The following is a 25200-nucleotide window of genomic DNA, read 5'->3' as shown; positions in this document are numbered from 1 at the left end:
GTTGGATTCTTGCCTATAAATGCCAGTCTGCTTAAAGCATTTTCAAGCCTGTGGCAATGTTTCTCAACACGTTTGCGAAGGATTTCATATAAGATGCTGCCTAATTTAACTAACTGACTTTTAAGAGTTGGGTTTTAATTTTTAATTGTCAAGAGCATGCAATTATCATAATTATAGCAGGAATATACAATTTTCAGCGTTGGGCTAGGTACTAAAAATTTCCATTAATGCAAATCTGTTTTATTAAATGTGTACAACATGGAGCAACAAGGAATATAAAACAGCAAAAAAATACTTTGGTATTGGTTAGGTTTCAGGTTTGGTTAGGTTTCTTTTAGATCGAAAACAAAACTGGAGGAATTTCTTTCAATTGAGTTGCATTGTTGTTCTCTCTTAATTTTGAAATGCTTGCCAAAAAAGTCCCCAACATTGGAAATACATGGTTAAGATTAAACCTTCGTATCTCATATGAGAGAGTAGAGATTAAATCAACTGAGGAATTCTGGAAAAGATGTACAATGTTGTTATCTCCAAAATGATAAACTTCCCAAATGAAATGCATCTTTCTCGTACTACTACATTTGTATTGATTTTTACCATTTTGGCTTTGTTATACTTACTTTTTGCAGACAGTATGTGGAGCTAAGAAGTTCATTTCTGCCCACAGAATTATTTCTAGATGAGACTATTGTTTTTCTCAGGAATGGATTTTCTTTTCTTTTTTTTTTAAGCTTTCAAAATGAAATCAATTTTTTGTAGGTGCAAATTATACCTAGTATTTTGAAGTCTTGAAAACTTTTTTGGACTCTGCCAAAAGCTTTTTAATTTCTTGCTAATAACTTACCAGTTTAACTGATTTATATATGTTTGGGTTTGTATTTCCATTTGTGGAATATCTCTATACTCTGGGTGAAAACACTGTTAAAAATGATAGACCTAAACTTATTTATTGACCTAACCATATGTGTGTAGAGAATGCAAATAAAAAAGCTACAACTACTTGTTGGAGTAGTAATATTTAGCATATTTCTTCTGTTCCTTGTTTTGAATATGATAAGACAGATTTGACTTTAAACATTATTTAGGTAAAATTGTTTGCAAAGATATTTTTTCAGTATCTAGCCTATATACAAAAATACCTAGCCAGCTTTTAAAAATGTGGATAACTTGTTTGATTGTATTTGGAATACTACTGAATTGGAATAGATAAGATTTTCATTTACATTTTAAACTGTTATAGTTTAATCTGGATTATGAAATAGCTAATTTGTGCTGGCAATAGGCACTGGCAGTCATGTGTAGCCCATAGTTTTGAACTAGCTAGAATCCTTTAGTGTACAGTTTGACGAGTTTCATCTCACCTATTTAGGCTTTTTGGTGGTTTGATACTTGACATCAAAAGGAAAGCACCTTTTTTCTTGAGTGACTTCAAGGATGCATTAAGCCTGCAGTGCCTGGCCTCGATTCTTTTCCTATACTGTGCCTGTATGTCTCCTGTAATCACTTTTGGAGGGCTCCTGGGAGAAGCTACACAAGGCAGAATAGTGAGTACAAAGAATGGTAGTGGCCAGGCTTTTAGACCTTCAGAGGCAAGTCACTGTGTGCATTTGTCTCATTTATTTATACTTGTATTTGAAGAATTTACCCACAGCACTTGATTAGCCTGCCCCAAAGCAGACCTTCCCCAAAAGGTAATTGCTGTGGAAAATGTGGGGAACCCATGTGAACAGGAGAAGATGCACAGTGGAGGTAAAAAAAAAATGTTTATCCTGCCTTACTGGATGAATGGCTTCATGAATTGAGAAAGGGCTTGCATTGCCTTCTTTTTGGCTACTTAAAAATAATGACTAGCAGTAAAGGTGCACCATCCCACTAGGCCTACTGTAGGCAAAGTCAGAGGCTCAAGGTGGATAGCCAAGAACATATACTGGCCTTGAGTAGTAGGCCTACGAGGATGATAATGCCTGCAGTGTATGGGTAGCAGTCAATTGTGTATTTAAGTAATGGACAGGATATGTATATGCTTTCACTAATGGTATGTTGTTAACAGTGAAAGAAAGTGGCTAAGGTTTATAAGCAGAAAATACTCTTCCTTGTAAAAGACTAGAGTATAAACCATACATGTACGAAATCTGGTAGTGTTATGTTGGGCAGTAGATAACACCAGCATCTTTTTAACCAAAATATCAGTGCACTTTGGGTTTTGGAGCAGGGAAAGAATTCTTAACATCAGCAATGTTAATAACTTAGTGTTTCTGTCAATTGGCTTGTGAGTAAACTAGTTTGAAGTGTATTTTCTGTTTTTAAATCTATTATGAAGAAACAAGGCTCTGTCATTTTGGGGGAGGGAAGGATCTATTCAGACATGTCCTTTACAAATTCTATGATCCTGGTAAAGCTTATGATGCTATAAAATTCTTCTTGATACTTAGATCAAGTTTTTAAGCTTCTACTATATTAAAATTAAGTTAACTATTTTCTCTCTTTCAAGTAATGCTGTTGACTCAAAATTTTGTTTATTGGTGTAACACTTCAAGATGATAGCAAATACAGAATTAAATTATATCTTTTCTGTGCACTGTTTTTGCCCCTCTAAATGTAGGAATGGTTATCAAAATGTTGATGTAATTTTTGAATGTACGTTGTGTATAATTATGAAAAAATGCTCCTTTTAAAGCTTGATTCTTAAACACCTTCTTTCTTTTAGCTATCTGGAATTGTTTGCGGGTTTGTTCCTGCCTTCAGATACTTGGTGTGCATCATTGAATGTAAAATTTAGTTACTACACACACATATTCAAGCACAGTAGCTGACATAGTAAGGTACACAGTTTGTGTTTGAAACCTTCCCTCACATTCCCAGAGGTCATCACTTCCACAGTACTCCCGTCCCTGCCACCCTGATCGAGAGCCCCAAGGTTAATGCATTGACTAACAAAAAGCACTAATTCAAAGGTAATAGAACAAGAGACTGGAATGATATAGATTATTTTTTTCTAATGTAATGAACAAAGGACTCATGTTTTCATTTTTAATAGCCCTAGTTCAGCAAACCATTTTGTCCAGTTTTAGATGCTTTCCTGAACTGGAGCTTAAGTTTGCATAAATATTGTTTTCTTAGGCTTGCATAATTGCAAAATAACAAACAATCAAATTCCCCCAGGAACCCTTTAATCTGTAGTCCATGACTTCTTATAGTTGTAAAAGGTGTAGTTAAGTATTTTCAAGTAACTTTAATAACATTTTAGTATCTAAAAAAACCCTGCTCCTCTCTTTTGAGGTGCATTGTAACTTTTTTAGCAGAAAATATTATAGTAAAACATTTAATTCAAGAACTGAAGTAGATCTCTTACTTCAATGAAAAGAAATGCATTACCAGGTGGGACATTGGTTTACTGCTCATCTATTTTTGGTGTCATGTATACATAAACCTATATCATTCAGTAGTTTCCCCTGCACCTCCACCTGTCAGTTTTTTCTTTTGTAATGCTTGGTTGACTGATGCAGGTTTGATACGGCACACCGTATCATGTTTTGGTACAGGTATGTTGCAATGTATATATATCAGTTTTCTTTGCAGAGACAAATAATTCTTTCCATGAATTACATGTTGAGTAACTTTTGTTGTTTAAATTTGTAGTAATTGTTGATATGTTTTCCCTCCATAGCTAGCAGGACTAGTAACTTGTTCTCATGATTTTGGATGGCTTTATGTTTCTCAGGAGTGAAGTTTTCAAAATCTTTTGTCCATGGTATTGTTACTGCAAAACTGTGTTGTTATTCTTGTCTCAAACATCAATATTAATTGCAATGTTTTTACATCTTGTCTTGTTAATGCATCTTAAAACTGTATTTATGCAGATGTGATGCCAAACGCTAACCTGAAAGGCAGCATAGTTACAGCAGTTTCTTTTCCCCCAAACAGAGTGCAATAGAGTCTCTCTTTGGAGCCTCATTAACTGGGATTGCCTATTCTCTCTTTGCTGGGCAACCTCTTACTATTTTGGGGAGCACCGGACCAGTTCTAGTATTTGAAAAAATATTATTTAAATTTTGCAGGTAAGTGATGTTTGTATTAGCTTGATGCACTTTCTAACTTTCTAGACTGTTAGAATAGCTGTAATTGAAAGCAGATGTGTGTTAAAAGTGGATGTCCATGAAGATGTAAACGCAGCAGTAAGACTTAAGAGATGGATGTGGTTTGGCAAAGCTATGAGGCACTGGTGCACCTTAATCAGAAAATCAGGGATAAGAAGTAGCTAGGAATTAAATAAAAGTTATGTTCTGACTGTGTGGAGATGTTGGCTTTGATTCTGCAGGGGTAAACAGGGATCGATCTGCCCTCTAGGAGAAAACACCTAGAAAAGATCTAGAAAAGATCAGAACCTAGAAAAGGTTCTGAAAAGATCATCACCGTGATGCTTCTTAAGCTAGGTAGTTGCACCTTTTGATCCTAGAAACACCTTACAGTGTTGCTTTGCTTTGGTGTGGAAGATGAGACAGAAAGCTTCTGCTTCCTTCAGGACTAACATCAAGGATGAGAAAAGTGGTGAACACGTATAGAGCTTGGCCTCAGTATGTGTTTCAAATAGAATATAGTATAGGTGATTTCTGGCTCCGTTAATACTTTTGTTTCTTTCTTCACGCAGGGATTATGATCTTTCCTACCTCTCTCTGCGAACTAGCATTGGTCTGTGGACTGCATTTCTATGCATAGTGCTTGTAGCCACAGATGCCAGCAGCCTTGTGTGTTACATCACTCGATTTACTGAGGAAGCTTTTGCAGCGCTTATATGCATCATATTTATTTATGAGGCATTGGAAAAGCTTTTTCATTTGGGAGAAGTATATGCCTTCAATATGCACAATGATTTGGATAAACTGACTTTATATTCGTAAGTACCGAGTTTCTATCTGTTAGTGAAATATATGGGGAAAATGTTTATGGTATAGAGACATACCATTTACTAAACTGCAATGTGTGCCTCTCGGTGGAAGGGTAGGAGGAATGCTGGGGGTGGTACGGGTATGAGAAACCTCAGAAAAATGCTGTGGAATTGAATTTTCTGTGTTAGCTATGGGTGGTTGGGAAGGGTTGAGGGGCTGTGACAATGCCTGCTTTAATTGCAGATTTAGTAAAGGTCACCCTGGAGATTAAAGGAGTTCTGCCTTGATACTTCTAGGAATCACGATAGTTTCCTCCACTTGGGTGAGGATTATTTCCAGGTAGCTGAGGCATGGAGAGCTTTTGCAACTGTGGGGAGTGCTATATGGAGTGCTATGAATGGGGAGTTAACATCTGTAAACAGTGTTGCTTTCTACTGTAATTATGGGAAATACTTCAGTTTAAAAAAAATATTTTTTGAGAGAGAGGAGAATAATAGAAAATACAATACAGCCATATTTTTTTTCTTTCCTGACTAAGTAGAACTATTAGTTATACTCATCACAGTAACTAGGAGTAAAACTCTCAGTACAAAAATATCTTTATTTCATTTAAGGGATTAAATAAGCAAGCTATTTAGGTGTATCTTTCTTATATTTGATTTATTTCTGTGGCAGTTGTACATCATCTACCCATGGTGGGTTGACTTTGGCTGGACAGCAGGTGTCCACCAAGCTATTCAATCACTCCCCCTCCTCAGCTGGACAGGGGGAGAAAAACATGACAAAGGCTCGTGGGTTGAGATAAGGACAGGGAGATCACCCAGCAATTACTGTCATGGGCAAAACAGGCTCAACCTGGGGAAATGAATTTAATTTATTACCAATCAAATCAGAGTAGGGTAATTAGAAAATAAAAACTAAATCTTAAAACACCTTCCCCCCATCCCTCCCTTCTTCCCGGACTCAGCTTTGCTCCTGATTTCTCTTTACCTCCTCCCCTGAGTGGCACAGGGAGACGGGGAATGGGGTTTCTGGTCAGTTCATCACACACATGTTGTCTCTGCTGCTCCTTTTTTATCAGGGGGAGAATTCCTCACACTCTTCCCCTGCTCCAGCAGGTGCTCCAATTGCACCCCCACCAATATTTACCCTCCAGCCCCAGACGTGTGGGTTAGTCACACACCATCTTTGAGGAGCACGGGTTTCTCTGCTAGTGTTCCTGTCCTGTTGCGGATGTGTGTTCTCCAGCTTTATTTGTACCTGTGTGCTTCTCTGTAAGCTGCTAAGTCACATGCTGGTGAGAGAGCCCCTTTGCAAGGTCGCGTCCATACACCTGAGGTGGGAGTCTCTACTTGTTGAACCCTGGAGCCAGTCCCTAGCGGGAGGACAGACTACTCACCATCTTGCTGGGCAGTTGCTCTGCCTGGGCGAGGCAGAGATCACGATGCGTGCAGGGTGACTTCTGGCAGCATCCAACCATGTTTTGATTATTGTGTTTCCACTCCAAGATCTCTCCTTACTTTTACAAACATCCATGCTTCTTTGGTACTTCCTTTCAGGATGATTCATTCTCCCCCAAAAAAGTCTTTTTGTAGTTCCTTTGTTATTATTTAGTCCAGCTGATAATCATCATCATCTTCAATGTGATCATTTTTGGGCAAACACCTTCTCAGACTGCTTCTTGTACTCAATTCACATAGGGCATTTACATCACTTTACTGTCGTTATCAGCTCTTAAGACCAGACCATGTTGCCAGGAGTGGACCGTGGGAATACGCTCAGTTCATAATTTCTCCCTTTCCCCTGGCTGCTATGTTTCAGTGGCTCTGGGACCTCACTACACTCCTGTGGGTGCATGTTAAATTCACTGATCTGGCAGAAACTGTGCTGTTGTTCCGTAGGTCTTCTGACCCTTGGCATCTGATTGTGTCTTGCTACACTAACATACAGAGGCCATGAGGGTGGAGTGAGGAAGGTGTGACATTTCCTTGGTTTCTTCTCCTGTTTCCTTTTGCTGTTACTTTAGGATTCAGTTATGAAAAGAAAGAATATTTCTTATTTTTTTAAGTGCCCTAAACATTGTCTTCTGCAAATCTAGAGTCTTTTTGCCCATGCACATTTAGTACTTTTTCCTTCTTTATGTTCACACCCTCAGGATGCAAGTTTGCCCTTTCATGGTGCTTTGTTTTTCAGTATCTTGGTGAATCTCATAATAAGCAAGAAATGTCTCCTTTTACTATCTGTTTCTCTTCTTTTACATAAATGTTTATATGTCAAGCTTATGGTTTGTTGTACTTGATTAGCTTTATTTGAAAACATCCCATTAAATCGATATTCAATGTGTTGTTTTTTTTTTTTTAACTGATGGGTACTTCCGTCAACCTGTCTGACAGAAAGGATTCTGCAGTCCGAGTTTGCAAACCACTGCAGTAGGGAGGAGCACTTTTACTTGTTCAAAAAGTTATTAAAAATGCATTTATGCAGTTGCTTTATATCTGAGTAATTTATGCATTTATATCTTCAGTTACCCCACTGCATACTCAAAAATTGTTTCTTACTTCAGGGTGACCAGTTTTGTTCATGTGTCGGTCAGAAGGCATGACAAATGCAAGATAAGTGGCTAACTACCAAAATTTTAGAAAAGACTCGGAAACTTCTAGAGGCTAATGACGTATCTGGTTTGAAAAGGAGTTGCTGAAACTGAGTCATCTTCATCAGTTTTTTAAATGAAACTATTTCAATCTGTTTTCTCTTACGTTGATGTACCGTAGGACTAACTGAAGTTTGACTCACTGTGCGATGTTATCTAAAAACCTTAATTTGTACACATAAAAATATTTGTGCCAAGTTAGTTGAATTATGTAGAAATCTTTAGAAATTACACAATATATGTTAGTATAGGGTTGTTGGAAAGTGGGGTCATTTGGATTATCATCTTCATCTTTAATTCACAATATATAGAAGTCCGCGCATGTTTTCTACTTCATTTTATTTTCAGGCATCATTCTACTTAAAAACTGGCAGATCAGTCAGATAGTTAAGTCAACATTTTTCCTGCTTCTAATTCTTTAAAATACATAGTTTGGGTTTTTTTGTTCAATCTGTTAAACCTTCTGAGCAGTTGCTTCTTCAATTCTTCTCCCCCACTTTTCCCTTTTCCCCGCCCACTAATCCTACTTCATGTCATGTAAGGACGAGCCTTGTATTCGTCTTCTTTCGTAGAAGGTTGGGATACATGCTGGTGTAAACTGTTCAGGATTTTTGAAATTGCTGCTTATTGCTGCGTTTTGGCACATACGGCTCAAAAGCATGTCAATTTTTTTCTTTTTCCCTTCACTTCAGATGCGTGTGTTCTGAGCCTGAGAAACCCAGCAACGAAACTTTGCAGGTGTGGAGTAGTATGAATAAGTCTGTAGAAGATATAGCATGGAGTAACCTTACAGTTTCTGTGAGTATCTGAAAGCACTATATGTGTGCGTATGTATTTATAAAAAAATAAATACCACCCGTTTCATCTGGTTTCTTTCTTGATTTGAACCTGGACTGTTTTGTTTAAAACTGCATTTTTGAACTCTTTTATTGTTCCCGTAATGCTTTAAACAGTCATTGTAGTGGTTTGAATGAGTGAGTCCGTGGCAGTAAATGCTAATATCATAAATGTCTGCTTGAGGTAGCTGCTTTAATCCTGTTAGGCAGAATAGTCATCTTTCTGAAGTGCAGATGAATATGATGAGGTGAACAAACAGGAGATTTCTTCCGTCAGTTTCCTGGAAGGGGTGAACAGATATTTTTAAAAAGATGTGAAGATGGAATCTGTAGTTAAAATGTGGTAGCAAACATGTTTCATTAGTTTGTTAGATGTTGGTATAAAACTCCAACACAATCAAAGATACTACCTAAATTTTTACTGGAAGAAAATAATTATTTGGAAAATTCAAGGTTAAAAGAAAAGGGGAAGAGCTGTTTGAAGGAATAGGCTTGAAAGCATTACCTTCTGAACTTGACATTTCATACTGAGACCTAATTTTGTGTGTAGGTGAAGAGGAGGAAAGTTACCATGTGGAAGTGGTACTGAAGGCTTTTAGGAAGAAAGACTTTTGCTGATTAGTTGTTCCTTGGATGGGATTCAGTTGCATAAATGCAGCTGTCTACAGCTACTGTGCATAAACTGGCATCTGGTTTCCACCTACATCTTGAATGATTTGGATCTGCTATAGATTTTGTGTTGTGTTTGCTAGCTCTGTGTGCCTACTTTGGCCATCTCAGGCTATCTAAAATGGTCGTAGATATCTGGGTATGGACTCGCCTTGCGTCTGAGCCTAGATGTTAACGCTGAAAGTAGGTGTTTTGCACAGCAAAAATACTTCTGAAAAACCTAAGTTCTTTACTCGCATTTTAGCTGCAGTGTTTTCTATGTGCCGTTAATGGCTCCTAGTCTGCCATAATCACTTAGGATGGCAGTGTCTCTTGAACTTAGTTTTTATATTTATTTTATATACCTTTTCATTCTCTTAAGCGTCTTTAGTCTTCCCAGAGAGACAGAACTGATCCAGGATTTGGTCGTGCTTATAATCAAAGTAGATTGTTAACAGGGAGAACTTCTGTCATGAGTTAAATTTCCGATAAGTTAACCTATTTAGAGGCAAGGTTGTTGCAGTGCTGCTTCCAACTCTTCGGTTTATTGGCTTGTTATTTCCTTGTACTCCATGTGTCTACTTTAATTCTTTACTTTTCATATCAGTAAGCCTTTCAGGTAGGGATTGTCTGACTTTGTTTTCTTTTTTATTCAAATCCATTATTTACAATGCTTTTCTATTCTGCTAGAAACTTTTTTTTCTTACAGTGGGATTAATCTAATTTTGTAAGATCTGTTTTTTCCTTAACTGTATCAGGACAAAACAAAGTCAAGAATAAAAAGGTGGGAGAAACTGAGGAGATCCTTTTTTATGTTTGTTAGCTTGAAAGTTGATGTTGGATAGTCTGCTGGATAGACTGGGCTTAGTCCTCAGTCTTTATTTATACATTCAATCTTGTGGTGCTTTGAGAAATAGAATAGAAATGATGTGAATGTAAAGTAGTTGTTTCTTCTGAGGCATCTCCCAGCATTTTGTCATCCTGAAATATTGTCATGGCTACTGTGGCTCTTCTGGAACAGACAGCACACATGTTTGGCATTTCAGGATGAGGTAGTGATGAAGGAAAGGACCCCCTTTTTGGGATTGTGAAAGTTCTCAAATGTGTTTTATACTGAAAAGCTGCAAGTTAGTTTGACTGTACTAAATGAATAAAACGTAGAAATTTAAGGAGTCTTTCTCTTTGCAGGAATGTTTAGAATTTCATGGTGTGTTTCGTGGATCAGCTTGTGGCCATCATGGACCATATATTCCAGATGTTCTCTTCTGGTCTGTCATATTATTCTTTACAACATTTTTCCTCTCCTCTTTCCTTAAGCAATTCAAGACCAAACGTTATTTCCCAACTAAGGTAATTCAGATTAGAGACTATTGTTATCTTGTGGTAAATACATCAATGTAACTTAATGGAGTTGAATTTCCTGTTTTGCCTCACAACTTTGAGAGATTTCTTTTAAGACAGAAAAATTTAAAATGGAAAATTAGCCAATAGTTAAAAAAATGAAGACATTAGATGAAAGAAATTGGCTTTAGAAAAGTCAGCATTTATTCTCTACTTTCCTGTAGTTACAACAAGATGTCCATCCTAAACAGTCCATCTCCCCATACTAATGGGTATTGCCAGGTATCATTTGGAGAGATAATACTGCTGCTGTTTTCCTCTCCTAGCCATACAGAACAATTAATTGCTTTCCCCAAACTGCTGACGTATGAAGGGTTCTGAGCGGTTCCTCAGGGGATTACTGTTTCTCGTAGAGGCTAATATAATGATTATCCTTGGACTGATTTACACAACTTACTCCTGCTAGCCAAAATAAAGTGGTTAGATCTATAAACCTCAGCTCATCTCTACAATGTGTTCCTAATATTTAATAAAGTCACCTTTGAGAACCTGAATGTGTTGCAAATTATGCCCCTCTAATCTATTAAAATGTCAAATGATTGAATATTGATTTCGGAACAATTCAGTGATGTTATTGAATTAGGCTACAAGAGACTGGCTGTGATGACCCAGCCTCCTGGTAGGATTGAGGGGATGGGAAGATGAGGAAGGCGTTATTTTAAGTAATTTGATTCTTGTGGTAGATAACTTCTGAATGAGATAATAAGATGAACAGTTGTATAGAATACTTACCTTCTGCAACTTCATGATATGCTGGCAGGCAGTTTAAATTTTAAAATAAAAGAGAAAATTGTATATATATTCAGTGGTATAGTATAGTGTAGTATAGTATAAATAGACTTCACTATTCATAGGGAGAAAATTGTTTTTCTGTACATGCAAATTATAATGATGAAAAAGCAAGAGTTAACACAAGTCTTTTCTTTATAGGTACGTTCTACCATCAGTGACTTTGCAGTGTTTCTGACCATAGTAATCATGGTTTTGATTGACTATCTTGTAGGAGTACCTTCTCCTAAGCTTCACGTTCCAGAGAAGTTTGAAGTAAGAAATACAACCTTTTGAAAAACTTAACTTTTTAAATGCTTGCAGTTTCATAGACAGTAGAACAACAGAATTGTGTAGAAACAGAAATTTATCTTTTTTACTTACAATGTAGTTGATGAAGTAATCTGTCCTTTCTGTTTTGGATGTGTATCTCATCTAATGGAAGAGGCTATGCCTTATATTCTAAAATCATTGGAAAGGAAGTATTCTTTTGTGCAAATGTGCACAAACGAAGGAATGGAATGGATTTGTGTTATTTTTTTCCATATAAATGTCACATTCACATGTAACACCTAAATTAGTCTTTTGGTCAAAGCCATTGGAAAAAAATCTAAGTGTATATTTGAGTCTGCTGATCTCTTCATTGCAGCTGTTTAGCAATAAAATCTGCATTTTATTTTAGTTCTTTAATTCTTATTGTTGATGTATGGTTTTTCAGCCCACCCGAAAAGACCGAGGATGGTTCATAGATCCTCTTGGAAGCAATCCTTGGTGGACGCTTTTGATAGCTGCTGTTCCTGCTTTACTCTGTACCATTCTTATTTTCATGGATCAACAAATAACAGCTGTTATTATAAACAGGAAAGAGCATAAGCTGAAGGTAAAAGTCATTTTCACAAAACTCTAATGTTGTGTAAGTCAAGTTTATTTAAATCGGATTCATTCCACAAGTCTGTGAAACGTTACCAACAGCTACTAAATAAATGTATGTACTGACTAATAACGAGCAAATATAATCTTGTGGACACTCACAAAGTATCTGACTTCTGTAGTTGCTGGTTATTTACCAGCTAAGTTATAAATATGGCATCAGATAAATAGAAAGTTTATCAAATGATTTGTTTGCTTAATCTTACAGAAAGGCTGTGGTTACCATCTTGATCTACTCATGGTTGGTGTTATGTTGGGGATATGTTCTATCATGGGCTTACCGTGGTTTGTTGCTGCAACTGTCCTGTCTATAAGTCATGTTAACAGCCTGAAAGTTGAATCTGAATGCTCAGCACCAGGAGAGCAACCAAAGTTTTTGGGAATCCGGGAGCAGCGAGTGACAGGATTGATGATTTTTGTCCTGATGGGGCTGTCGGTGTTCATGACCTCTGTGTTAAAGGTAAAGACAGTTTTTCTGAAATATCTGTATTTTCTTTGTGCTTTTGATTTTGATACTGTGATTTAGCATTTCATAATGTTAGGAAGTTTTATTAAGTAAAAGTATGCTTTGACTCATTCTCAAATTGTGTTTGGATAGTTGGGATAAAGATCTAAAGTTACTTGAGTGAAAGTAATATAATATGGCAGAATAAACAGAAATATCTGGTTTAAAAAGTGATCATCAGAAATTACATTCTTCACTTCTTGTTCTTATCTTCAGCTTATTAAACTTCCTTTGATCTTTAAAGTGCCAAGAGTATCTTATGCATGATCACAGTGTAACAGAGATTTTGCAGGTCATATTGCACCCTCAGTTTACACTCTGTCTCTTAGTGTATATCCATAGCGCCTGTCTGAAGACTGTCTTGGAAGAAAAACAATCAGTTCAGTTAGCTTTTTGCTCAGATTTTAATAAAATCCATTCAACTTCTGCTTTGTTGTTTCAAATCCAGTAGTTAAAAGGAGAAATGAAAAAGCTGTCTTTTTGTTGCCAAAATAGCAGATATGGCATAAATTGCATAATTGCTGACACCTTTAAAGAACTTTGTAAAAGTCTGTTTGAAGACAGATCACAAGTCATTTCACAAAAAGGTAGCTTCCAATGCTTGTTTAAGTTTAGATAATAAGAAACCTATGAAGGCACAGCTATAGTTTAGTAATTAGAACTACATATTATAAATTCTTAATAGTTGACCCTTTGTATGTGTTAAAGAATGTAAAGGTCTGAAAACAAAAGGCAGTAGCAGGTACTAAAAATGAGTATTCAGATTTGACAATCTCTGGTTGAAAAGCTACCAAGAGCTCAGCTGTATAACGCAGATGATCAGAATCAAAAGCAGAAATATTGAAATAGACTTATTGTTGCTCAAAAGCAAAAGATAAAGGTGCTGATTGCTGAAGCCAGATGCTTCCCCATGTTTTAACCGCTGATTCTTAGAAACTAATACTTTTATTTTTTTATGGAACCAAGGATAGTAGGAATAGGAATTATTACTATTTGCTTTTTATTAGATGTTTTTCTTTTTCAATGTGAATGGCTGTTGTTCAAAAGAAAGAAGGAGAACAAAGCCTTGCATCTGTAGGTTTCTACGCTTTTGTTCCCTATATGGATTTGTGCTGATTTAATGCGGTAGAAGTTAACATAAATGAAGTAATAGCATGTCAAATTACAGAGCTTACAGTGAAGACACTAGCTTTTATATATACACACACACATATACGCACATACATATATATGCAATAATGAATCCCTAAGGCATAGTTTTATTCCACACTATTTAAGTTTCACTGAAGGCTTTTGTTCAGGCTTGATAGCAGCAGTTTTTATGAAGATTTCGGATTGCATCTTGGCTGTCCTTTACTCAGAAGTTTCATGAATTCAGGAGCAAAGAAAGCTTCACTTGCTTTGTGTAGGCTGCAGAGGTTTGATGCAAGTGCCACTAAAATCAGTAGACAACTTCATTATCTTAGTAAGCTTTAAATTGATCTTCTTACTGGAGCAAAAATTAGCCCTGAATAATTAGCAGATTTTCATAGCTCAGTAGGTATGAGGGGATTTTTGTTTCATCTGCTCCAGAAATGCAAGATTAGTGATCAAAAAGTAAAACTTCATATGGCAATTTCATGAAGTTAACAGTCTCAGTACAGTTTCTATCAGATAGCAACATAAAGTACCATACTTAGCATTAATAGAAATCTTGGTTGCAACACAGAAGAGTGAATGAGTGGGCAGTCAAGATGGAACTACTTTTTAAATCTTGGTAATAGTCTTGTTAGCTCTAGATTTTTTTGCTGCTCAGTGATGCCTATATTTTCTCTGTAAATAAAACCCCTCAGCTTTAACAGATTTCACTTAAGTGAAATAGAAAGTAAAAAATAACTTGGTCCATGTCTTTCACTAATGTGGACTGCTATGTTATGCCGTGTTGATTCCTACAAGTAACTGTGTGGGTGTTTTTTCTTCCCCAGTTTATTCCAATGCCAGTTTTGTATGGTGTCTTTCTTTACATGGGAGTATCTTCATTAAAAGGCATTCAGGTACAGTCTGATTTTAACGAGCAATTTGCTTTTCACAGAATGGTAGGGATTGGAAGGGACCTTCAGAGATCATCTAGTCCAACCGCCCTACCAAAGCAGGTTCACCTAGAGCAGGTTGGACAGGATCACGTCCAGGCAGGTTTTGAGTATCTCCAGAGAAGGAGACTCCACAACCTCTCTGGGCAGCCTGTTCCAGTGCTCTGCCACCCTCAAAGTTTTTCCTCATGTTGAGGTGGAATTTCCTATGTTCTGGTTTGTGCCCGTTGCTCCTTGTCCTGTTGCTGGGCACCACTGAAAAGAGTCTGGCCCCATCCTCTTGACACCCACCAATTAGATATTTATAAGCATTGATAAGATCCCCTCTCAGTCTTCTCTTCTCCAGGCTAGACAGGCCCAGGTCTCTCAGCCTTTCCTCATAACAGAGATGCTCCAGTCCCTTGATCATCTTTGTAGCCTTCTGCTGGACTCTCCAGTAGTTCCCTGTCTTTGTTGAACTGGGGGGCCCAGAACTGGACACAGTACTCCAGATGTGGCCTCACCAGGGCAGAGTAGAAGGGGAGGATGACCTCCCTCGACCTCCTGCCCATGCTCTTTTTAATGCACCCCAGGATACCATTGGCCACAAGAGTACATTGCTGGCTCGTGGTCAACCAGGACTCCCAGGTCCCTCTCTGCAGAGCAGCTTTCCAGCAGGTCAACCCCTAACCTCTACTGCTGCATGGGGTTATTCCTCCCCAGGTGCAGGACCCTACACTTGCCCTTGCTGAACTTCATTAGGTTCCTCTCTGCCCAACTCTCCAGCCTGTCCAGGTCATGCTGAATGGCAGCACAGCCTTCTGGTGTGTTGGCCACTCCTCCCAGTTTTGTGTCATCAGCAAACTTGCTGAGGGTACACTCTGTCCCCTCATCCAGGTCATTGATGAATATGTTGAACAAGACTGAACCCAGTACTGACCCCCCGGGAACACCGCTAGTGACAGGCCTCCAACTAGACTCTGTGCTGCTGATCATAACCCTCTGAGCTCTGCCATTCAGCCAGTTCTCAGTCCACCTCACTGTCCAGTCATCTAACCAATACTTGATTGTTTAACCCTAAATGAGGAGGAAATTCTTAATACATTATGTGAGCAACAGTAAAGTTAGCTCGTATTGCCTGAGTAGTATGTAGGGTAATTTCCTGAGTGTCATGTTCAGATGGTTGTTCTTACCATATTGTGCCTTCACTTCTCAGTTCTCTTGCAGTTATTTTTTCAGTAGTGTAGCTGAGCAACAAATTTTCTGAAATACTCTGAAATTTTGTAGTAGTAATGAGAGGTGGGGAGGGGAGAACCCAACAAAACAAAACAGCCCCCAGCCCCACCCCCTTGAATGTTCGGTGTCCCTCATTAGTATTTTATTTGCGATTAACTTATGTTTCTGGAGTCCCCTGACAATGTTTATTTCCTTCTGGAAGGGATGAAAATAATTAACTGAAGGATGATTTTATTTTTCAATGCAGTTTTTTGACCGTATAAAACTGTTTGGAATGCCTGCCAAACATCAGCCCGACCTGATTTATCTACGTTATGTGCCACTCTGGAAGGTCCATATCTTTACAGTTGTTCAGCTCACTTGTCTAGTTCTGTTGTGGGTGATTAAAGCCTCTGCAGCTGCTGTTGTTTTCCCTATGATGGTAAGTTTTTTCGTTTACAAGTTAATAAATTTCCAAGATATGTGCATCGTCCAGGATCTCTTCAAAACGTATTTGGTGTCTTAAGAAAGAAGGGAGTGGGAAAGAAACAAAAGAAGCTGTAGTACTTCACTTCTGAAACACAAGGAATTTTTTCATTTCCTGAAAATAAGCAATTCAGTTGTGAATAGCTATTGAAAGTGGAAATTACTTAACTTCATGGTAAGATAAAACTATTACTATAAAAAAGGGCTTCAGTTAAAGATTCTGAATGTACTGAAACTGTGCGTGCATTTTTGTTCATTTAAATAGTTTAATATAAATTATTTCATTTATGGTTCCCTTAAGGTTCTAGCATTAGTGTTCATTCGCAAGCTCATGGATTTATGTTTCACCAAAAGAGAGCTTAGCTGGCTTGATGATCTTATGCCAGAAAGTAAAAAGAAGAAAGAAGATGACAAAAAGAAGAAAGAGAAAGCAGTAAGTGTGAAAACAATCAAACTAATCATGTTGTAAATTAGTAGAAAATACTCAGTGAGACTGAAAAGAATTTTTAGTGGCCTGAGCATATGACCTTAGATACCAAATATATATTTTAAGATTCTTTACTAATGAGATTTAATGCTAGAGGAACTATTACTGGCAACTAAGTTAAGGAAAAATCACTGTTTCAATGGTGCTGTTATGAACCACGACTCTTATTTGTGATTAAAATTAGCAAGCAAAGTGGAAAGAAGCAGTTTTTATCACAAAGTGTTGTATTCTTTGTCTTTCATCAGGTTAGAAGGAGAGAAATAGAAGAGGGAGAGAAAAGCAGTGGAGTAGGGATCTTAACCCTGCTTCAGTTCATCACAAAACTGTTCATAATATCAGGGAAATTTTGCTTGTGTGTGTTTGCAGAGCTGTAGTTAAAACAAACTGCTAATTACCAACAGTAATGTAAGATAGCGTGTGTAACTTCTCTGTAAAAGTCTTACCTAACTGTATACCAGCTAGCAGAATTCCTTACAAAACTTGTAACGCTCTCCTTCCCCACTCCTTCAACCCCCTTACCTAGATAAAACACTTCTAAGAAAAAAGGTTTTAAACTGTAGCTCTAGCATTCAACTCTAGTACCTACACAGAAATGCCCCTTACCTCTATGGAAATTAACTGTCATCATGAGATACTTCTTTGATATCTGTCGCATGAGTAATTTTATAAACTTTTTACTGGGAATTTACAGGAAGCAGAGAGAATGCTTCAGACAGGGGACAATGAAAGCGTACACCTTGCATATGGAGAAGCAAATTTGGATTTTCCTGTAAAAACACTAAAATACAGGTATAATAAAATGTTGGTCTTCTAAGAGTTTTTGTATCACATGCTGTACTTTGCTTTATATTAAATTGTTTGTGTGAGTTGACTTAATTTTTTTCCCAAGCTTGTAACTCAGCCATGATTAGGAAATGTGAAGATATATCTCATGGTGCTACAGTAGCATTTTTATGTTGCATTTTTCTTTAAAACTGCATCTTAATTATAAATTTACATGACCATCTTGAACAGATCAGATGACTCAATTTCGACCAGCTGTACTCAAGTTGAAGAAGCTTCCTTGGTCAGTTTTTGTGGAATACTTGTGTGTAACTGTGCATGAAATACTGAGTATTAAGTAACTAATAGCATCAGTTGAGCCATGTGTTTACCAGCCACTTGGATTTTTCAGAAAAAGTCTAAGTATGCAGTTCTTTGATGGTTTATTTAAGTGAGGGCTGAAGTCTATAATATCTGTGATATATAAAAAAAACAGGCAGCCATTTTTACTTTAAAAGGTCTGAAAGCAAATGTGAGGACAGGGGTACCAGTTCTCTTCCAGAAACAGAAGTACTGGAATTTCACTGGTGGAAAGTTCCTTCAGCACTGGAAGGTGTTTAGTCTCAGTATGTATGACCCATAGTGGTGATGTATTCAGCTTAGTTGTCAGGTATTAGAATCATTGAATGGTTTGGGTTGGAAGGGACCTTAAAGATCATCTAGTTCCAACCCCCCTACCCTGGGCAGGGACACCTCCCACTAGACCAGGTTGCTCAAAGCCCCATCCAACCTGGCCTTGAACACCTCCAGGGATGGGGCCTCCACAACTTCTTTGGGCAATTTGTTCCAGTTCCTCACCACTCTCATAGTGAAAAATGTCTACAGCCAGAAGGTGTGACAGATAAATAGCTTACCAGCTTTTTTGCTTCTCTGATACTGAAGGTTCCTAGGTTAAAAATTAGCTTTCCTATGGATCTAGGGTAGTGTGTAATGTCAGGTCTACCCTGATGTGAGTTGGCAACAGGCAGATTTTTGGATTAGACAGATATTCCTGTTGAGTGCTATTGTCTAATGAGCAGGCTTAATCAGATTTTAGCAATGCAAATGAAAATGCTAAATGCTAAAGCTTTTCAAAAAACACTTAAGTTGCTAAGCGCTCTCACAGTAGAACTATGATTTCATCAACTGTGTGCATGTGTGTTTACTGTATATTTCACCGTCTTGCATCTTGCGGCGATTCCTGATGAAAAATGGCTTTGAAAAACTTCTATGCAATTTGAAGAACTCTCACAGATATCCTTGGGTAGGTTCTGAAGTTTAAGTGTGGAACAGAACAGAAAGCATATCTACAGACAACACCAAAGTCTGCTGTATATGTCAATGTGTGGAGGGCAAAGGGGGAAATAAGTTTTGAAAGCTTACTGTCTATGAGGGCAAACTTACCTTCTGCAGGACTTGGGGGGATGGTGGCAGAAAAAACTTGAACAATGTCTAATAAGGCTCTGCAGGAAAAAAATAACTTGAAGTCTGTCTAGATAATTGGGACTGTTAGATTTTTACTAGTTTTAAATTTAAACAGAGTTAACCATTTTCAAAATTTTATTAATGTCTGGTCTTTTGCCCTTGATTATTTCCTGGAAACAACATAAAATAATTCTGATTTATGGAAGGCTTGGCAGAACAGTGTGATTAATTTCATTATTTCTGAGCATGCAAAAGAATTTTCTGAAGTTACAGGTAATCTAGAAATGAGATCTCTCTCAAATATTCTCAATGTCTTAGTGCTATCTATGTGAAAAGATGTTTTAAGATGCTATGTGATTAAGGTATTGCTAATTAGTTAAATTTTCAAATTTTTGTTGAAATACGTTTCTAAGAGATGAATTCAACTTGTGGCTGTGTAAATATTGAAAGAAGGCACAACTGATGTAAATGACGAGTGACAGTAAGTATAATGTTGTTGCAAGGTATTGAATACTAACCAGAAAGTATGTTTGTTCTTTAGCCTTGATCCCTCAGTTGTAAACATATCAGACGAAATGGCCAAAACTGCACAGTGGAAGGCTCTTGCCATGAGTACTGAGAATGCCAAAGTAACCAGAGCTAACCTGAGGTAGCTATAATTACTCACGCATTTGCTAACTATGGTCTTGTGTTTAGCAGCTAATAGCTGTACTTGTGTTCCTTGAAATGCATCTCAAAAAAGAAGAGTATATGTGGTTTATTAAGAATCTGCATTGACTTTTTACTTTTGAGGACCTTGAATTGGAACTTGTTTTTTTGTTCTTTACTCTGAAGTTAAACAATTTCTATAAGGAAGTCAAATATTTTGCTAAGTGTGTTATTACAATTTTAAAGTAACTCTTCATTTGCTTAATACAATTGTATGCTGCTCTGATGGGCTTAGGGTTTCTAAAAGCTTTACTAGAATGTATATGAGCATGGAAATTGTTTGATCCTGAACATTACCAGGGCCAGTGGGAATAAAAGGTAAGTCCAGCACTTTCATTGTTGCTTTATGCTGCCCTAGGGTCTGCCCCGTTTTTGTGGGTGGGTGGGTTGGTTTTTCCCCGGCTCATTGTTAATCTCTAAAAATTAAACTTCGCTCAAATATTATGTTCACTGGGTATGAAATATACTTTGAATGAAGTACTGGACAGATTAGGAGTCCTCAGTGGTGTGAATGTTTCCTGTAAGCTGACGTGCATCTTGTGTGATGGCCAGGAGCCTCTTTCTCAGCGAGCTCCCCATCAAACAGGAAAAGTCTGTATGCAGTGAATCATTCTGCTATTCCATCCTAGTTTCTTCCCTGTCTGGCTGAATCTATCAAGGGGAGCAAACCAAATACTCATATAGAATATTCCCAACTTCCTGAAAGGCCTGTAATTTGTAGGGAGTGGTATTTGTGTACTCTTCTGTCACAATGCAACTATTGTTTAGTAGTTTTTATGTAGGAAAGAGGGGAGAATTGCCCTGGTTGACTTGGAAAACTAAGCTTATGCAGTCCTGCTGTCTGTACCTGCATCTTCTTTTGGTTGATCCCTTTCAGCCAAATCTGTCAAAGGAAGGCAGGCTTTGGAGATGTGAATTTGTCAAGTTTTGTGTACAATTACATCTAGGTGGAAGAGTTTGTGGTGAGGGGGTATTCATACATAATTGTCCGAGCTATAGGGTACTGTTCAGCTTCCGTCACGGAAACAGCAGTAGTGTATACCATCTGTTTATTCAACATGTGCATTCCTCCAAACTAGGCATGGAAATACGTTTTGTTTTGTCCAGACAGTAGGTCAACCAAGGGTGAAGGAGGAGACAAGGAGAGAGCTTGGAGGTATTGTAATAGGAAAAGCTGAAGAGACTCACTAGTGCAGGCACCATTTTTGGTGAATCTTCAGCCTGTGTTGTTTAAACGCTTTAAAATATTTAAATAAATGTTTTAAACATTTTTAAAACACTTAAAAACTTGAGTACCACAGAAGCTAGACTGCCAGGAAGATAGATAGTGTGTCAGTATGCCCTCATATTTTAATTGTTTAATTCCTTTCATGCTAAGTTCTGAGAAACCTGGTAAAGAATTTGTGGATGCTTCTGTTATGTTACCTGATAGTAGTTGGGTGTATAAGGCTTGAAGAGATACAGATCTGCATTTCTCTTTCCAGAAGAACTAACGTTTTTAGGTTTGGCTTTCAGGCAGTTAGAAATCAGTACAACTCCATCTTGTGCTTTCCTGGTTCCTGAGTAGGTTAAGTTAGTATAGAATTATATGTGCAGTGCTAGTGAATTAGGCTTCTGACCAGTTTGCAATGTTTTCTGATCTGCTTAGGTCATATTCAGTATTCCATCTATTTTTTATATTTTGCTAGAAGACATTTCCCTTAGATTCCATAACATGCCCCACTTGAGATTAGTATGCTAAAAATTGCATCTTGAATGGAAACTTGCTAAAACTGCAAATTGAAAATAAAAAACACTGGTGCTGGAAACTAACTCTTTCAGGAGGCAATCTGATAGTAGCATGAACCTGGAAAATGTTAGAGCCTTAATTAATTGGTTGCTGTTTTGAGGTATGTGCTACCCTTTTTTGTGTAGTGGGTGCTGGAGCGATTTAGAGATGTCACCACTTGCTCAGTCAAAAATAATTCCCAGTGAATTTTTCGTCTCAGTCCTGTTAAGGTTTTTCTGTGTAACAGTCTTCATCTGATAGCATGGACAGATGTTTAGTGCTGTGGTAAAAATGGTTCTGTAGGCACTGCTATTCTCAGATTTACAGGTTTCAAATAGGATACGGTCTGAAGCAACCGATGTCTTTTGGATTTCCAGATGACGTGTTGTATGGGTTGGCATTATTTCTTAAAAATCTGACCCTTTTTTAAAAATTATTTTAGATTTGTTTCTTTCCTGAACTGATCCAGATTGCTTTTCCTTTCTACCTCCTCCACTTGTTGTATTCTATAGACTCTGTGAAGTCCAGGCATGTTTATATTTTTTAAGGAATCCCAGAATGTTTCTCTTGACTTGAATTTCTAATACTTTTTTTTTCCCCCCTTAAAGAGCAACTCCCCAGATGTGTTGTTTCTTCTAAAATGCATGCCTGGAGAATCCTCCTCTTATGCTGTTCCAGATTCTATTCTACTGTCCTGTAACTGCCTTGGGATGTTCCTTTCTGTCAGTGGCTGTGTCCCTAAGAGTGTAGTTGTTCAGGTGCCAGCTGGCGGTCTTTAGGGTCTTCCACTTGAATGGACACTTAGGCAGATTTTTAACTGTCCTCCACTGATGTTAAAAGTGTGGGTCCCCGTTTTGAAAAGACTGAACTGTTTTCACAGTCTTGTATTGTGAACAAAATAGTTGCCCTGCCCAATAATGAAGCAGTATTAATAATATTGCTTGTTACCTATTTTTGAGTATTTTTAACTAGACATTTTTGTGGGTTTTGGTTTTGCTTGTTTTTTCAAAAGATCTATATAATCAATAAAAGCAGTGGGACCGGAAATGGTATTTATAGATGAGATCTTGGTAATTTCTCTTTTTAAACTTGTACTGTTCCTGTGAATAGTATGTAACGATTACTAGAATGTGATAGAAATGCATCATTATAAAAGTATCTTTACATAAATACTTTGTGTTCATTGTGAAGTATAAAATGTTTGAAAGTTAACCTTTACTAAAGTGAACTAAACCTTACATTTTACTCTTTGCTTTCAAACAGCCCTGAAAAACCAGAAAGTGTGAAAATAAATGTGGAAGATTCACCTGTTGTGAAATATGTGGATGCCGAAACATCTTTATAGAACTGAAGCAAGGGGAATTACCTGTATTTGTGTGTGTGTATATATCACTGCAGGATATTATACCATTGAAGTGTGATTTCCAATTTAAAGAGCAACATGTATTTAATTCTGCCATTGTTTAGGGCACTGTAGATATGCTTGCATAATGAGAAGATTTTCCTACAAATAAGATGAATGGTAATTCACACTTCAGCTATTTATTTTATTGGAAATTTTATTTTCATTTTTAAATAGGAAGATTGTAATGAATGCGTATTATTTTCAATAATCAATATGTGCATAAAAGTTAAATCAGCGTTTGCTGACAATTACTGGTCCACATTGCTTAAAATTTTACCTCTGTTTATAATGTGCGCTACAGAAGTTTGTTTTCCATGCAGGCAGTTACTGCTTGTTTTTGCAGGGTATACTTTTTTTTGTGATTTCATAGAACAAATATTAATGTGCTGTTGACAAGAACTACTGTGTTTTATGTCTCCACTACATGGTAGTGTTTCCTGGATTCTGTCTCTCCTATTTTATGGAAGTGGCCTAGAGCCCTAAGTCAGGTAGTTAGTTAATCTTTAAAATATATATAAATACCCTGTTCTGCTACTTTTTTTTTTTAAATTCAGTCTTGATTTTTCATTGTTATCCAGTAGCAGTATGAGTGCAGTAATTGTAGTTACAGTCCCAAGTCAGTATTTGTCATTCTGGACACTCCATGTTTACACAATATAAATTGGATTTACAGACAGCAATTTGGTCTATAGGAAGTTATACACACTTACCACACTAGTACTTTTGAATTCTTTTGTTTCTGTTTTTACTTACATTTTCCTATCGACTTTCAGAGTCTGCTTTACTCAGCTTTAAGACTGAAACTTTAGAGTATCTCATGTCCTCATCAAATATATTTCCTACTTAATTAATTTTTAAATTCACTGTGTATTTGATTAAATTAGCTGTAGTTAAACTCTGTAATAGTTTTATGATCAGTATTATTTTATGGATTACAGATTGCTTGTGGTATTTGTGTGTACAGTTCTGATCCTCTCCATTGTAAAGGGCATATATGATAGCACACCAACTTATTTTAAAACATTTTATTTATTTTAATTAGTATAAATTTTTATCATGTAAGATGAATGAAAAAAGTAAATATTCATTTATTAAAGTAAATGGGATTTTGGGGGGGCTCACTGATAAAGATGCAGTCAGTGCATTTATTGTATTTACATTTTCAAGTTCTAGTGTTTAGCATTATAATTGAAATAAGGAGAATTTTATATATAAATGAAAGTCTTGATCACTTACTTGCGCAGTTTCCATTTTTCTTTTCTTTTCTTTTCTTTCCCTTATGCCTTAGTTTTTTGGCTTTAATTTCTGAAACGATCTCTTCACGTTCTGAATTGCTACCAGCCCTTTCTGGATGTATTACAGTGGCTTTAATTAGAACCTGTGCTCATTTAAAATTAGAAGATGCTGTTAGCTTAATTCTGCTTTTGGCAAAGTTGAGCATTTTACCATGGACCACGTGGTAAAATTCTCAACAACTGCAAAAGGAGCTGATTCTGGAGGAGGGCAGAGTTCATCTGAAAATACCACTTGGGGTGGAATTCTGGTGCTGTTCAGCCAAGTGTCACTTGGAGAGAAGATAATTGTGTATTACAAAATAAAGCAATCGGTGGGAATAAATAAAAACATTTAAAAATAGCATTTAAGTTACATGGACTGTTACCGTTCCCTTTAAATGCAATGTAATTAAATAGTGTTTGAGTTTTTTTTTCTTTTTTCATTTGGCTGAATTCCAAGAAGACAGTTTAAAGAAAGTAAATCATAGTGTACAGCAATATGAATAATGCTATCCAAACTGTCATAACAAAGGCTCAGGTCAGTGGCAAAGCAAGTGAGGTCTACATTACCAATTTGACTGTGTAATGACCTGTATTACACGTTCCTTTATTCTTAGATAATAGTGTAGCTTGTGCCTTAGCTTGAGTATGTGCTCTTTCAGAAAATACCCATATTTTCCCTCTAGTCAAACTGACATACAGTGAAACTATAGCAGATGGTTTCCCAAAACTTTCTGTACTATTAAAAAAAAAAAAAAAAGTACACATCTACATGTCAGTTGTTGACTACTAAGTAGCTCTTGCTTACTCAAGGAGGGAAGATATTTTGGGCAGTTTACATAGCGTTATTCACAATACATTACTTTTGTACCAGTCCTCCCAGTAGTATTTTATACTTCATATTCACAGTCCTACAACAATTTCCAAAGACCCAAAAAATTATAAGCTTTTAAACTCTG

General features: G+C 37.0%; 1 protein-coding gene across 1 annotated transcript in view; it reads left to right on the top strand.

The window, feature by feature from the left end:
• Positions 1–23581, top strand: part of SLC4A7 (solute carrier family 4, sodium bicarbonate cotransporter, member 7) — a 66683-nt gene extending 43102 nt beyond the window's left edge. Inside the window, exons 13-26 of the mRNA XM_009882161.1 lie at positions 1370–1544; positions 3925–4058; positions 4649–4894; positions 8229–8334; positions 10209–10370; positions 11352–11465; positions 11908–12069; positions 12328–12579; positions 14589–14657; positions 16156–16329; positions 16675–16806; positions 17552–17649; positions 19628–19735; positions 22826–23581. Of these exons, the coding sequence (XP_009880463.1) occupies positions 1370–1544; positions 3925–4058; positions 4649–4894; positions 8229–8334; positions 10209–10370; positions 11352–11465; positions 11908–12069; positions 12328–12579; positions 14589–14657; positions 16156–16329; positions 16675–16806; positions 17552–17649; positions 19628–19735; positions 22826–22907 (2014 nt within the window). The 3' untranslated portion in view covers positions 22908–23581. The remainder of the gene's footprint in view (positions 1–1369; positions 1545–3924; positions 4059–4648; positions 4895–8228; positions 8335–10208; positions 10371–11351; positions 11466–11907; positions 12070–12327; positions 12580–14588; positions 14658–16155; positions 16330–16674; positions 16807–17551; positions 17650–19627; positions 19736–22825) is intronic.
• Positions 23582–25200: the final 1619 nt, after the last annotated feature.

This window comes from Charadrius vociferus, unplaced genomic scaffold, assembly GCF_000708025.1.
Source record: "Charadrius vociferus isolate BGI_N301 unplaced genomic scaffold, ASM70802v2 scaffold303, whole genome shotgun sequence".
Classification (NCBI taxonomy): Eukaryota; Metazoa; Chordata; class Aves; order Charadriiformes; family Charadriidae; genus Charadrius; species Charadrius vociferus.
This window is presented reverse-complemented; position numbering and strand designations above follow the sequence as displayed.